General features: G+C 38.4%; 1 protein-coding gene across 1 annotated transcript in view; it reads right to left on the bottom strand.

Annotated features, from left to right (window-relative positions):
- FLT1 (fms related receptor tyrosine kinase 1) overlaps positions 1-16,725 on the bottom strand; it is a 139,421-nt gene that overhangs the window by 108,284 nt on the left and 14,412 nt on the right. The window contains exons 2-4 of the mRNA XM_072993748.2: positions 13,486-13,582; positions 12,962-13,185; positions 4,252-4,376 (exon numbers count right to left, since the gene is read on the bottom strand). Of these exons, the coding sequence (XP_072849849.2) occupies positions 4,252-4,376; positions 12,962-13,185; positions 13,486-13,582 (446 nt within the window). The remainder of the gene's footprint in view (positions 1-4,251; positions 4,377-12,961; positions 13,186-13,485; positions 13,583-16,725) is intronic.

Here is a 16,725-nt window from a genome sequence, read left to right as displayed (position 1 = left end):
CTATTGTTTCTACAGTCATTTTAGTTTTTCTTTGAAAAGACCACTAGTTGGGCAAGACACTGGCTAAATGAATAGAAAACATTAACAGCCCAGATACCTGCATGAGAGTGATAGTATCTATAGGCATATTTTCACCCTGGGGAAGAGACAGATCTGGGTTAAAGCCAGACTTCAGATTTTAAGAAATGGGGTCAAGCTGTTGTTTCTTTTTATTCTGAAGTGTAATCTGAAACTTGAAAAACCTAGCAGTGACTAATTATTTCAATTAATCCCCATTAGGAGACTGGTTCTAAAACATATCAGCTGACCCTCTTCCTTCTTTCCTTGATATGTGTTTCTTTCTGCACCCCCTGTTTTTCTACCACCTAGGCTGATAACAGTTCTACAGAGTTAGAAAGCTCCTACATTTAATCCTAATAAATTGATCTTCTCCTCCAGAAGGGAAGATGCTTTGCCTGGTACATCAAGAGGGCTTTATGCGCTATGGTAACTTGCAATGTCACCGGAAACTGCAGCAGATGCTGCCAAATTCCTTTAGAATTGATGGTAACCTTGGCTGAAGCCAGTGAATCCCAGTGGTAGCAGTAGAAGCCTTGGTGGTGGTGCAATTCTCAGCTTGTTGGGGGATTCCAGTACAGCCTTCCACTGTTGGGAAATGTCAACTCGCTCACACTATAACTGGGGAAACCCAGGGAAGTTGAGCAACATTCTTTGACAGCATGTGATGCTACCTTTGCTTCTTGCTTCTTTCTGTATCCCTACCCATCCTCTGTTCACCTCAGAATGGTAGACCAATTAAAGAGTACACAGCCAGAATTAAGATCATAGATGGATAGCACCACTTGCTATTGATCTGCATATATACTCCTGTTTCCAAGTTCCAATGCAAAATAAAATAGCAAGGTACCACAAGTCTTATATTCTACTTTGGGATAAAGGGAATGTCTGCGCAGAGGTACTAGAACAGATGACCCAGCTTGTTCTCTTTTGGACCTTACCCTATAGTCAGAAGACCAGAAATATGTGACGAGATAGTGGAAGTTACTAACCTCCCCTCTCCTGTATAAATTCACTGTTCTTGTGTCATATGCCCAGAACAACATAAGAAGGCACCTCCTCTCATTTCATGCAATCTCAGACAGAAAATGCAGCTTTTTATATTTTACCAGGGAATGTCTGTGCAGGCACAGAGGAACCCATATATGTGAATAACAGGGACTACAAAGAAAAACGGATACTTTCATAGAATGAGCAACAATCAAAATGAACACTGCAGTGACACAGTAGAATATACTTCCTTATCTTTACAGCATCTGCTAAGAAGCCATAATAACCATTGAAATAATGGGAGGAGTGTGCCCTACATATACAAAAGCTGTCTGTTATTTTATAGCCTGCTGGCCGACATTCTAAAGTGTCTTGAATTCTAGGGACTCTATTGTGGTTACTGCTGCCAGATATAAACATTTCCCTTTTGTCTCCTTAAATGATTCATCATTGCATATGTAGACATCAACAATAAGCAGCATGCCTATTTCAAGAGACTCATCAGCTATAAAAACTATGAAAGTATACAGAAAATAATGGGTTGTAATATCATAATGTAATATTCATTTTATATTATGCACTTGCCCATGCTAGTTTAGCTCTAACAGTATATGTGATGGGGGCAAAGGGTATTTTGGATTGCCTTTTTTTAATCTATCCCTCCCTCTAGTCCCCTTCATATATAAAGGATGTGATCCAAAGAAAGTTACATTTGAGGCTAACCAGAAATTGAAATATTATTTTTGTGACCATAGTCCCCAGAATCCCCTAGTGGCCACGCTGGCTGGAATATTCTGAGATTTGTAGTCCCTCAAGCTTGGAATCCAATTTAAAACAACGGTGAAGCAAATAAGTATCATTTTTCTGGTTAGGAATCATCCTTCTCAGTAACATGCCCCTACCTATGAGTTAAATAGAATGCCAATAAGTGTTTTCTGAATTTTTACTTAATTTTCAAAAATTTAACAATCAATTTTTAGCTAAACACAGAAAAAAATAATCAGTATTACAACCTTATGTAACCAGGAGTTCCTGGACTGCAACTCCCTGAAACCCGAGTCAGCATAGCTGGTGGGAACCGCAAGGAACACCTGGGTCTCCCAAGGTTGGGAGCCAATGATCTAGAGCACTGGTTCTTAACCTTTGTTACCCAGATATTTTTGGACTGCAACTCCCAGAAGCCTTCACCATCAGCTCTGCTGGCTGAGGTTTTTGGGAGTTGCAGTTCAAAAACACCCGAGTAACAAAGGTTAAGAACCACTGATCCATTCTAGGGAATGATTCTGCAACTCTTCTTTTTAAACAATACCTCATCTCACAGCCAGTACCAAGTAGCAAACACATTTTGGTACTTGGCAGTGCCTAGGATATTGACAATGAGGATATACAGCTGGAAGAGAGAAGCTTGGAAACAGGAGTTGGCAATTCCTTCTGCTAGTCATCAGACAAACCTAGTGCTTCAACACTACAAGCCCCAGGCTCTGCTACTACTCTACAAAGATCTCACTTCTTCCTCACAGCACTGGACTGCTGTTTGTAAATAAGACCATCTTGTGTCATCTTAATACATTCAGATTCGCACCATACAGATCTAATACCTCTTTCCTCCCTGCGTAATCTATGGCAGCAATTACAACTACAGTGGGGGCTCGAGTTATGAACGGTTCTACATATGAACTTTTCGACTTATGAACCGCTCTCATAGGACTATATGGACTCAACTTGCGAACTTAGATTCGAGTTACGAACTCTTTTCCCCCCCTTTGTTTGAAAATCTAAGGCATCTTAGGTTAAAAGAAAAAAAAGGAAAAATATCCCCCTCTAGTGGCAGAAGGCGGAATAGCAGCTTCCCATTAGTTTCTATGGACGGAAAAGAGCAGATACAGATTAAATGGTTTTCAATGCATTCCTATGGGGAATGCAGATTTGACCTATGAACTTTTCGACCTAAGGACCGCCTTCCAATACGGATTAAGTTCGTAAGTCGAGACCCTACTGTAGCAAAATTGTTTTGTATGAATTTGACACCATTTCTCCTAATGTGTACAGATGTGGTGGCGCTGTGGGTTAAACTGCAGAAGCCTCTGTGCTGCAAGGTTGGAAGACCAGCAGTCGTAAGATCGAATCCATGCAACGGAGTGAGCTCCCTTCGCTTGTCCCAGCTCCTGCCAACCTAGCAGTTCGAAAGCATGCAAATGCAAGTAGATAAATACCTTCCTTGGTGGGAAGGTAACAGCGTTGCACTGGCACATGACCACGGAAACTGTTTGTGGACAAAACGCTGGCTCTGCAGTTTCGAGACAGGGATGAGCACCACGACCTAGAGTCAGACACCACTGGACTAAATGTCAAGGGGAACCTTTATCTTACCTCCTAATGTAGGCAAATGTTTTCACTGCCTACCAAAAGTGGGACTTGGACAGCCTGCAGTCATAGGCAACCTGCTAAGGCTACCAGCCTGTCTTCTTTCAGCCTCCACCAAAAATGATTCAGCTTCAAAATGGAGGACACACCCCCAAAAGTCTATAATCCTTTTTTTGAAGTTATTCCCCTCTGCCCACCACCTTGCACGTTTTGACCCTAAGACAGCCTCTTCTTCCCACCACCCCAAAACTGGAAAGAGAGAGTGTGGCTGCAAGTGGAAAGCATCAAGGTGGTCATTGGGAAGGGAACAGAGAAGAATCTAGCCCCTGAACCAACTGAGGTCATCTGAAACTATTCTTCTAAAGATGCAACTATTAAAACTGTCTGTATTGACTAAATTGGAAAAAGACCTTTTGTGTTGCTGCCTCTAGGCCTTGGGATTCTCTTATTGAACACCCGCACACATTCTGAAGGGGGTGTAAGGTGAACTGTTTCAACAGGCCTTTTGGTATTAGGAAATTGCTATTCCATAGCTGATGTTGCAAGCATTCAAAATATGGTAATGAATTGTCTGGTCAGCTTTAGGTTGTTGCCAATTTTTGTTTCTATTTTTATCATTTAAGAAAAGTATTTTATTACTTGATTGTTGTAATGTTATTGTGGTGTGTCCTATTTTAGGTCTTCAGGCAGAAGAATAGCATATAAATGAAAATAAGAAACAAACAAATTTGGGTTTTCTATAACTGCCCAAGAAAAAGTATTATCCAATTGCATAAAACTTGAACAGTTGATAGAATAAACAACTAAGCTTTTTGGAGACAAAAAGTTAGATTCAGTTACCATTTTTAATTTAACCAGGATATCTGGTGCTGTAACTCTGCATGGGATGATAAGCTCTTGCCCGTCAATCATAAGTATTGTGTCTGGTATGTCCTTGTGCAACTTTACAAATGGACTACGTGTATCTACAAAAGAAGAAAACATACCAAGTGAATTACTAAAGTGTTACACATATAATTAGCAAGCCAAAAGTTTAACAGATAATAATAACATATTTCCTGCAAATCTCAATGCACTATGTTTTAATTTGATATTTATTCACCTTATGAACAGTACAATTTTAGGCTGCAATTCTACGAACACTTACATGAAAGAAAGACCTATAGAAATCAGTAGGAACAAGCATGCATACAATCGAATAGACACATGCAACATAATGACATAAATTAAGAGTTTTCTACTAAATATGACAAAAATCAGGAAATAAATGTTATTGAAATGTGAATGAATTTTGGGAGAAAGGAGCACAAAATAATGTGTTGCTTTTCGAGAAAATATTTAGATATTTCACTCAATGTTTTCCAAAATCCGGGGGGGGAACCCTACCTATGTCCAAGATCCTATCCTGAGAGTGTTTATGATCTAAGAAAACTGATACAAACTTCAGCATCTTCAAATATCATTGTCAAAGTCAAGCAGAGTGTTATGATCCTCTGGTGTAGTTCCACCTAATCTCTATTGTATGGGCCTTCTGCTTGTGCAAGGAGTTGTGCAAGGAGTTACTTGAAACCTTCTTGCGCAAGCTCTGCAATACTGAACAACAGGTGATGGACTGTTGCATGAGCAGAATGGAATTGGATCCACCACAATACCTTGAATAAATCTCACTCCTACTTATCCAGCCATCCAAAAGTGATTAATCATTGGAATTGTCTCTCAAGCTTGTTTTTTTTAGGTGAGCTACTGTATTTGGATCCTTCTTTATATTAAAGATTTTTTTTACGAGAGGCTTTCAATTACAACACTTTCATCACCATCTACAGTTTATACTGTGAATAACCATAGTCTGTACAAGATACTTTGACATTTTGTTTTTAGGCAGAAGCTTTTGTTTCCATGCTGCAAAGGGGCATGCTCTACGAAAAGCACCTGAGCTATCATACGTCTGTTTAGTCAACATAATAATGTCGTCTGAAGCCCCTATAAGGGCTTTGTTAAGCACTGTCCCACTGAATTCAATAGGAACATTTTTTACCAAAGGCACAATTTCTGTTTCATAAAATCATTTGCACAAGCAGGGGGAAAGGTATGGCAGTGATGGTGATGATGATATCAAAGAGAGAGCAGGAAACACTTTTAATGTCTTTTTGGTAGTGCCAGCCCTGAATGTACCTAAAATTAAAAATGTTTGCTTTCTGCAAACAGTTTAAGAGAGTCACATCTAAAAGACTGAAACTGTCATTTCAAAGAAATGCATCTCTACTGAAGATAATTGTATACTGGTCAGAAAAAATGCTAATTGCTGCACAGCTATTGTGATTGCCAAGGTTTTTTGAAAAAAAAAATTAAAAGGACAAAGACTGCCTAAGTATCAAAACAACTTTAACACATATCCTTCACAGTGTAATCCAAGGAAAAGACCAAACATTATCCTTTGTGTATTTTTGTAAAAGAAACACTTTTGTTATGTAGGGGTTGCAATTATAAAAGTAGGTCATCAGTTCTTTATATCTCCAGTGAAACATTACTTGTTACTACTCCCTTAAGATTCATTCATCCTTGTCACGAAATTAAAAGCTATTTTCTAAAGCCAGCAAACTCTGCAAAGCAGTTTCCTGTATGCATAACCTGTAGGCCACTACAAGAACGAAGAAGAGCTGTCCCAAAGACAGACAGTCGTGTCTGCAGACACAGTGTCACCACTGGCTGATGCCAATAATGTACTAGCAAGGGTCATCATCAGCCATGCAGCCTTTTAAAAGAGAGTGACAGGAAACTGGTACAATACAAGGAGAACATTCTCACTTTGGCGGATGTATGGTGGTCTCTAGTCAAACATTGAGGTGAAAACCATGGAATACTGCATGATATTGTTTTATTATACTAATAGCGATATAACATTCTAAAATGAGATTATCTTTAAATGTGCCATTAGGAAAGGAAGCCTACCAGACATGAACACCTTTGAAGCCTCTTTTTTCCCCCAGTGGCTGAAGTCCTGTTGCTTAGCATAAGTCACAAGTAAAGTCCCACTGAATCAGTGGTGATTTGATGAGCCAACTCCTCTGTAAGTCTCATTGTTTCAATGGGCCTACTCTAGTTGGAAGTTACTATGCTAATCCACAGAATTTCAGCCACTGTTTAATAATTTTCTTTTTGTTACAAAAAGGAACTCTTGTCTTCCGGATTGCTGCCTCTCTCAGTTCTCAGGGAAATTAGCATACGTGGGGAAGAAGCAAAGAGGCAGGAAATTCAACTGGGAGACACAGGAACTAAAATGGAGAATGTGAGTGAAAGAAAAACTTAATTGGTTTCCATGGTTAAGTCAGGGCATGTCCTGATAAGTGGCATATATCTTGCTATTTGGATCACTTTTGGTGTTGTTTGGTTTGAATCAAATTGCAGCATTCACACGTGTTTTGACCTAGCGTGATCCACCCTGCCCCTTTTTAGATTTATCCTGCTCTTTTCTGGCACAATGCTAGGCCTACATTTTTGGTGCCATTCACAATCCCATTCTGTAGCCCTTGCAGATGGTTGGTTGGCACCAAAATACAGTTGGTGGCGGTATTATGTGAGGTGGAAACCCTGTGATGTAGTTGATGGATCGTAGCATTGAAAGAGACAGCAGAGAACCCTACTCATCTACCATTTAATTTTTTAAAAAAATATATGTTTCCTATTGATGCAGATGCTATTCTAGATAAATGAGATACGTTGGCAGTATTATATGTACCAAGCTAGGCAGATGCATTGCTGTAATTTTATGTCACTTAATTTAACAGCACCCAAAGGAAATAGCTGTGGCCTGCTGAATTATGGCTATGGGAGAAAGCAGGGAAGGGGGCCTGAAAGGGAATGTCTTTGATTGAAACGAGGACACATTGGAATGCTCTAAAGACCTTGGTGGGTCTTCTCACAGGAGAAAAAGCATTGATCTGTGTGAAGAGAAATGTGGCTCAAGTGAGAGATAAAATAGATTGCACAAAAGATAATATTTTACGTATGAACCAAATGGCTCCAACATCCCATCTGAATGGGATGTTGACTTTGGTTGACTTTCAGGCCCTGGGCACCTACCAATGATAGTACTTAAGAAAAACATCTAGATACACCATCTTATACAGTAGTCTGACTGACATCACCTGAATAGTCTGCTTGTTCCTATGCCATGGAGCACTGTATGCAGCCTAAAGCCTTCGAAAAGTTTTCCAACTTTCAGTTTAAAGGAATATGTATGGTATTTTCCAGTAGAGTGATTGTTTTTTAAAGTATGGAGCTTTTCATATCCTTCATTTGATTTCATTTCCTTCTCCATCTAAAAAAATTGCTATAAGGGATGCAGTGATTACCTTAGGGAGAAATTTTACATAAGTGGAAGCAGATGGAGCTCAATCTTGTTTATTAGACAAAGGACTTCTATGTTCAGAACCTGAGGATAACAATTAACTATCTTGTGTGTATATGTATTATTTCTAAAATGATGGCAGCGACAGCAATAATAATGGCATTGAATTTATTAACACCTAAAGTTTTCTATGTACTCTAACAGAGACTGAAAACCAGGCAATTGCAGACTGCTTGTCTTTATAAACATGACAAAAAGAAAAGGGGATAGAGAAGGAAGAAAACAATTTAATACACCAATTAATTCTTAAACCAATGTTCTTATTGTTATAGTAATCAGCTAGAATGGAAAAAAATGGGTGTTGGGGGAAAGCCAAGCAGCAGCTGATCTATCAACAAAGCCAACCCTGCGTGCTCTCTCCAATTCTCTTCTGATTTAGAATGGTGAGATTCTATTATCAGCTTTTCTTTTCCTTATTATCCTGAAGACTAAGAAAACAACTCTGGTAAATAACTGGGGCAGGGGACATAGCTTAGTGGTAGAGCACATGGAGTGCATATATATGGTCCCAGAATCAGTAACTAGCTCTCCCATTAAAAGATGCTCAGTAATTAGGATGAGATAGTCAGATAGACAATACTGAACTAGATGACTCAGATCTGACACAAGGCACATATTTATCTATTTCTTTTATACTAAAGGATGACTTAGTCTAGTGCTTATCTTAACATAGTTCAGCAATGGAATTCTATTTTAATGTAACTTAAAGAGCAAATCAGCTAATCAGAAGAGATAACTATAACACATGACAAGGAGATCAGCTGATTGGCAAAGAAAAGAGATTCTCTTGAGATGCAGAGCACTGCACAACACACGCTGCAATTCCATTCAAGTTCCATTCATCCTTACCAGAACCTCATTGTACAAACCAGGGTTCTGGCTCCATTATAGACTAGAAAACTGAGTCTGAAAAAAATAACTGGCATGGCCAACACTCCCCTAAGCATGTGGCTGAGACAGAATTTCAATCCAAGTCTTCCATCTGCATTGAAAACACTCAAATTCAACAAGAGGTATGGTTGATGTTCCACCCAGTGACTTTGTTGCACAGAAATGACTTATGTGGAAAGGTATGTATACTCCCTGTACAAAACCACAGGTGATGAATATACTTGGAAACAATGTACACACAGAAAAAAAGAAAAATTCTTTTCTATTTATAGCAATATGAGAGCATAACCATTTTATACTATGCTAGCAAATAGCAAAGCATGCTTGATAAACTCAGACATGATTCCAAGAGTTCTTAAATATGATTTAGATGTGAAATTTGAATTGAAACAGAGACTTATTTTCTTCACAAAATAAGTCAGAAACATATACAGTTGGCAGAATTTTGCCTAGAAGAGACTTCCAGCATCTTCAGTGCCATTCATCTGCATACTCGCATTATGCAGAAGACGTTGGTAAAGTACTTCCCCTGCCATATGACTGCTCTGCCAGTGCTGTTCCTTGACTTGGTGTCAGTCTGGTATTAGATTTCCACCAGTTGATTAGAGGAGACCTTTGCTCATCCACTCAAAAGGAGACCTCTTACCTGACACTTCCAATTTGCCTAGGCTTTTGACATATATTTTCAATGTATGGTTTTGGGGTTTTTGTTGCAGCTTTTTTAAAATTTTTCCGTTGTGCAACAAATCACTGAGGTCTTGCATAAACAGAAGTTCTCAGAAAAGATCTCTATTAGTTTTGGGGTGGCATCTCCTTCCATAGCACAGGTAATCCCATTAACCAGCATTGTCTGATCTTCCTATGTCGCACTTTTAAGGACCTTGAAAGTTTCCACAGGAAAAGAGGCAAAGAAGTCTGCTGTTGCCGGCTCAGTTACATCTAAATCTAAGCCCAGCCCATTATTGTGTTCTGATTTTACTTCTTTATTTTTAATTTATCATGTCCTGTGAGCTTCTCTCAGAAACTTTGGCATTTAAAGAGCAGGGCAGAAATGTGCATTTATTAGTCAATCATTATGAAGAAAAATAAAGTCAAGATCCAAAACACAAGTAAGCGCTCATCAACTTTATTTTTAAGTATACATCTTTTAAAATATATTTTTTTCCATTGTTGGCAAAGTGCAAAATTTTGCAAATCTCATCTGTTCCTATTTGGTTCATACTCAAGAGCAGCCAAACCACAGGAAGTACAGAGTATTTAAAAGCCAAGGAGAGGTGACTTCCTTTATCACTAAGATCCTGATTCTGTATTTGTAAATATTTGTTCCCATAGTCGGATGCTAAAGATAGGAAAAAGGCACTTCTGGCTGACACAACATCCTGCCACAGGAAACAATCCAGGGATAGTCAAAGTATTAATTTTAAATAGATTATTTCACAGAGAACAATAATTTAGAAAGTGTTTTTTAAATGAAACTTTTCTTCTTCCCTAATTTTTGCTCCATCATTGGGCTACAATCAACATTATACTATCTTAGAGCTGGAAGAGAACTTAAGGTCAAGGTGGCACAGTGTAGAACAGAACTCCCAGTCTGTGGTTCCACAAGCAGACACCTACACTATCAATTCTCTTCTGCTGCTGTGAGCATTAATTCTTGAAGATGATGGCTGCATTGTGGTCAGGTGCCTCAGTTTTGACCACTTTGCCTTATATCAGGGGTGTCCAACCTTTCACCTTCCCTGGGCCACATTATAAGATGAAAATTTGGTTTGGGCCGCACATACATTTGGTTTGGGCCGCATGGGGGGCAGCCCTAGCTGTCCTCTGCAGCCCTGCTCCAAGCGCGCTTACCGGCAGCTGCGATCTCAGACAGCAGAGGCTGCCAGCTTCGACTCCGGCGGCTTTATGGGGCCGGGAGGGGGTCCACCTATTGACGGGGATGGTGCAATGCAGTCATGCAGCCCCCCTGTCCCCTCCCCTCCCCCTCCTTCCTTCCGTCCCTCTCTCCCCCTCTACTGTTGTGACATGCCCCGGCCACATTCTGGCCACAAACGCCGGCAGTGTAACTTGAAACTTCGGAATTTCTTTAAAAATAAAAATTGCACTGGGTTGCATTACAAGCTGACCTGGGCCGCATGCGGCCCTCGGGCTGCGGGTTGGACAAGCCTGCCTTATATGATCCTGCTGAATCTTTAGAATTATAATGGAATCTAGCTTTCAAATATTATTGTTCTTGGCTTCCCTTACACACGCGAAAACTCTCACAACTAGTGTGCATCCAGATGAAGTGAGAGAGAAAGAAGTTTATAATTCTGCTGTTGAGCTTTAGCGATTCTAATAAAATTGGAACAACAGGGAAAAGGTCTTCTTAATCCTCTCCTACTGTCTGAACACTGACATTCACTTTTACAAGCTGCTTATTCTTGCTGATCACATGTAACTTGGCTTTTAGAACATGCACATTTTGCTACAAAAGTTAAAAGTACTCATATGAAAAATTTGTTAACTACAATTTTATTTTAAAGTCTTGCCAATCAAAACTGGCATGCTTCAGGAAGCCAAGAAACCATATTTTATGAGACTTATTCATCAAACATTAACATTCATTTCCCCCTATCCCTGGAAGTACACTGGAGATATTTGAGTCAAAACCATAATGTTACCCTATGAAACTCAGTCAATGTTCTCTTTCTAAGCTGGCATACTATCATCTCCAAAGAGAAAGGTTTGAGGAGTCTTATTCACATTGTAAAGATTTTATTTCCTTCTTTTCCATGCAAAAATCAACGGAGAAACCATGTGGCCACCACCATCAAGATCACAACCAAGCAGTAAAATAAGTTAATGAGTGTGATTCTAGCACTGATTTACTTGAAAATAAAGCATTATTTCCTAAAACTCCATAACATTGCTCTTTGACATTCTGGTGTTCTTCCTGTTTGGCAACAAAATGACATTTCACACCCTTCAATTAGAAAAACCATACACCTAGCAACATTGTTATAGCAAGCATTTACTGAATATATATTTGGTATTATTAGATATGGCTTATGGAATATTCTAATCATTTCATAGGCACACTTCTGGTCTACTTCCTTTCAGATAAGGCATACAAAATTCCACATGCCTAGTCTTTCCTGTTCTTTTTTTCCTCCTAGCCTGGCATATTTAAAAAAGTATGTAACTTTCATTTTGCACTTCAGATCATCCCCACAGTATTCTATGAGTCATGTGATGGACTGCCTCAGAGATTTGATCTCCCTGTATCCTTAAAAAAAATCCCACAGTTAAATCTGCTATCAGTTTTCTTGTTCTTCCATCCTTGCTGGGGATACAGTTGCTTCTGATTAAGACTGAAAACACTGCAGGGAGGAACACTAGCCGTGCCTTAACGCTACTGCCCCAACAGTGGCTGTACTACTGCAGCTTTAGAACTTAAAAAAAATTGGGTAAAACTGATTGTTGGCCTACTGCATCTTGTGAGTTTTGCTCTAAGACCTAAGTCAGTGGTTCTTAACCTTTGTTATTTGGATGCTTTTGAACTGCAACTCCCAGAAACCCCAGTCAGGACATCTGGTGGTGAAGGCTTCTGGGTGTTGCAGTCCAAAACTCCTGAGTAACCCAAGGTTAAGAACCAGTGCCCTAAGTCACTGGTTCTTAACCTTTGTTACACAGATGTTTTTGGACTGCAACTCCCAGAAGCCTTCACCACCAGCTGTCCTGACTGGGGTTTCTGGGAGCTGCAGTTCAAAAACACCTGAGTAACAAAGGTTAAGAACCACTGCCCTAAGTGACCAAGCCAGAATTTGGAAGAAAAGCATTAAAAGCAACAGTGTCATTTATAATATTACTTTTTTTGGAATAATAACTGGGAAGCAATCTGAAAAATAATCTAACAACTACTCATATTAGTTGTTTTCATTATAAGAGCTGTGTTTCCTCATTACTTCCAAATATAGTTCTTTAGGGATTTGGGACTATTTGTTGTATTTGTAAGTGGTTACATATTGCAGGAACATCCGTGAGCTAATAACATATGACTAACAAGTAAAGAGCAACAAATTACTTTTAAAGAAAATAACATTGATACAAGCATGTCTGATTTTGCAATAACATTTCCAAATTGACTATGACAATTAAATTTTCATTTAGTTTTAGTGAAGCAATGTAAGATGTAAGTGGATCATGATTCAACCATTTTAATTTGACATACCACAGAGGCTTTTTAAAAAAGAGAAATAGAGATCTTACCATTAATAAATACATATATTGTAGATACTATCTTCTTTCGCACAGCACTTGAGAATGGATATTTGCAGCTATAATATCCCGTGTCACTTGCTTGAGCTCTGTTCAAGGTCAGATTGCTGCAGAACTGTTTGCCATTCCTTCCACAATTATAGGTAATTATATTCAGCCGACTGGTATCCTTACTTAGACTTTCAGGCACAGACCATGAATGGGCCACTTCCCCACTGTAAATGCAGATAAGGAAGCAATAACAACAATGAACAATGATGTTGTACTACAATGACAAAATCAATTACCATTTTATTGCCATCAAGCTATTTCTGGGGCTCCCTGTAATATCATTCTCCAAAAGCAACAACACAAGAAAGGAGGAGGAGAGAATCTGTTATTGAACAATTACCCCTTTAACACTTCTAACAATAGGTTGGTCTTTTGCTCCCACCCCAATGAACTAATTGACAAATACAAGGGTGTACTACACAAAGGGTAATTTACACAAAGTTTGCCCCTTCCCAGCCAATTACCTGCACATGATACTTAAAGTATCTCCTTCTTGTATTACATGCTGTGTTCCTGTAATATTTAATTTTGGACCTTTCCATTTGGACCCTGAACTAGATCCTAGAAAACAAATAAAAATAGATTATTTTAGCTAATAGAAATTCTGTTGAGCTCTGTGTGCATTCACATTCATACATATTTAATTAAGAGGATTTTAGTCTTCCTTCTCAGTTAGAAGTCATCAAGGCATTGTGACAATAATTATGATCAGTCATGTCAATTCTGACTTGTGGCAGTTTGCCCAAAGCACTACAGGTTGGCTCTTCTCCTGGAGGCACAATAGGGAATCAAACTTTTAAGTCACTCATCTATCCAGTAAGGCCATTCATCAAGGGTTTACCAAAGGCATAAGCCAACTTTCCCTAACTTGTGTTTTCTAAACATCTTAAGACTGCAGCTCTCATTACTAGCAGGTGGCTGGAGAAAGAAGGCATTGCAACATCCAAAGTATTTTGAACAGCGTATTCTCAAAGGCTTTCACTGCCAGGATCTAATGGTTGTTGTGGGTTTTTCGGGCTCTTTGGCCGTGTTCTGAAGGTTGTTCTTCCTAATGTTTCGCCAGACAGAATGCTGTCCTCTGAAGATTCCGGCCACAGAGACTGGTGAAACGTTAGGAAGAACAACCTTCAGAACATGGCCAAAGAGCCTGAAAAACCCACAACAACTATTTTGAACAGCACCAAGTAGAGGATGGCTGGTCAAGACAAAGTCTTTTAGATGACAATCTATATTCTATGTTGTTCTATACTTAGATATGTGAAGGAAATAAGGAAATTTTTAAAATAAACGAGACCATTCTCTCTCAACACATTGTCCTCCAGGTGTGTTCTACTCCAACTCATTCAATCCTGCAGTTGGCACTGCTTACATCTCCACAGTGATTTGGATGCTATATGCATTAGCTATTGTTGTGTTTGTAGTGGCTGCTACAGATGTAGCGCTATTGATTCTGCTCCATGGCGTACATCAGATTGTGCGATATTCAACTGATGTTAGGTCTGGTGTTCCAGCTAACTAGCTTCTCAGCAACATAGGACTGACCTGCTGGTCATAGGCTTCCCACAACTGCCCTCTGCTGGATAGGATGTCAATACTACTCTCATACAACCTCTCTTATTTCTCTTATCTTTTGAAGACTGTAGTTCTAGGAAAAAACATTTATATAAACTACAGAAACAGTCAAAGACAAGTCAACACAAGATAGCCATAAAAGATGCTACCATGTATATATCTCTCTCAGATGTTCAGTAGCAACTTTAAAGTTTATGAAAACTTATGTCACATTAAATGTGTGAACCTGTAAGGTGCCACATGATTTTATTTTATTTTTTGCTATTTGCAGCAGATCAATTAAGCTAGCCTCCCTTCCAAAGAAATTTTAAAACACAGCTTTACATATTCAGTTTTATGAAATCAACTGTCTTCATGTAAATTATATAACTTTTTTTCATACACAGACATACGTTGAAGCAATATTTTATGTTCCTACAATTTTCTATAGAAAAAAGAGGGTTAAGTGAAAATAATTGACATTATGCTTCACTTTTAATTTTCTTAGGAAGAATCTTCCAAGATACAATTATTTTCTTTTTGCTTGTTATACAGGCTTTATTAAGTCCTGTTAACATAAAGGCTGAGGGAGCTCATAGATTTTCTTTAACTTCCTCCACTTAAATGGAAATCTTAATGCATAGTAGTGAATACATTTTGCATCAATCAGGACTGACAGCTGTCAGAAACCTTGTATTCCTTTATCTCCATCCAAAGATGACCATGAACTCTGTTCCACGTATGCTTCAATTTCTTCCATATTTACACTGTTCCAGTGATCAGAATGTTTTGAAATAAAAATGTATTTTCTACCAGTTCTGGAAGTACCTTGAATGTACTATGAATAAATGAGCACCCACGGGTAGCTACAATGCTGGTACTGACAAATACCTCTATTAGGATCTTATGCCATCATGTTGTCCTGGCATAAAAATAACCCTCAGTTCTTAAATGCTGTGCCAGCAGAACATAAGCTTTGGCAGGTTGTATCAGACTGGTAAGGCTCCAAGTACCAGTATAGTATGGATAGGATTACCATTAGAAGGATGGCTACCAGGTGACAAGAACTATGCACAGAATAATTCCAATTTTCTTGAGCAGAACCAGTTGTATCAATGAAGTAACAGATTTTCAAAATATATAAGATATTGACAAATACCTTGCAGTGTGCTCCTGGCCATATTTGCTTGTCACAAACAAACACCGCCAGGAACAATGAATCAACATTTATTATTTTAGTGGCTTCCACAGAAACATTTGATCATCAGCCTATTTGCATAGTACAAGGATACTTTTGGCTCTACATAACACCTTACCACAGGCTGTGCAACCTCTATGAAATATTGGTCCACTAAGAAAGAGTGGGGCTGTGAGTAAAAGATTTGAATCAGAAAGAGCGTTAGAGCCGAAGGGACTGGACCTGGTGTTGCCACTTAGACTCCTAAGGCCCTTTGCCAACTTGGTCTTGGTATAATTTGTTTGTGTTGGAGGGATGAATCCACATAATCAATTCATGCATATGCAATTGAATTTTATTTTATTTTATTCTAGGGTTTTGAAGATTGTGCATGTGGAGCTGATTGAAGAAGATAACTTGGATTTCTGCCTAAATTTGAATTGAAAAGGACACTTGAACTTTGCAATTTTGCAAGCAACTTCTGTATTGCTGCTGTTGCCAAGATCCTGGGTGCAGAAACTGTAGCATTTTGTTGCTGTTATAATTGCTCATATTGTGTATTATATAACTGTGAGTAACAAGAGACTCGTTTTGTGAAATTGTGTTTGCAAGGTTCATTTTAAAAAAATCTACGTAAGTAAACAAATAGCCCCATACAACTTAAAAGTGTTACTCAGGAAGGAAGCTGTGGAGTTCTCCAATACTGCATTTAAATAAATAAATAAATAAATAAATAAATAAATAAATAAATAAATAAATAAATAAATAAATAAATAAATAAATAAATAAATAAATAGATGAGAAATCATTTGCATTAAATCATCTTTTTTGAAAATATATAAACCACTGTGTGTAATTTATCATACATAGTAACCTAAATTCATTTAAAAATAGAATGTATATCTTACTCGTTTTTATTTTATGAGACACAGCACAGATTTAAATTCATTAGACTCCCATAAGAGTTTGAATTAAA

The sequence above is a fragment of the Pogona vitticeps genome, chromosome 3 (assembly GCF_051106095.1).
Source record: "Pogona vitticeps strain Pit_001003342236 chromosome 3, PviZW2.1, whole genome shotgun sequence".
Lineage (NCBI taxonomy): Eukaryota > Metazoa > Chordata > Lepidosauria > Squamata > Agamidae > Pogona > Pogona vitticeps.
This window is presented reverse-complemented; position numbering and strand designations above follow the sequence as displayed.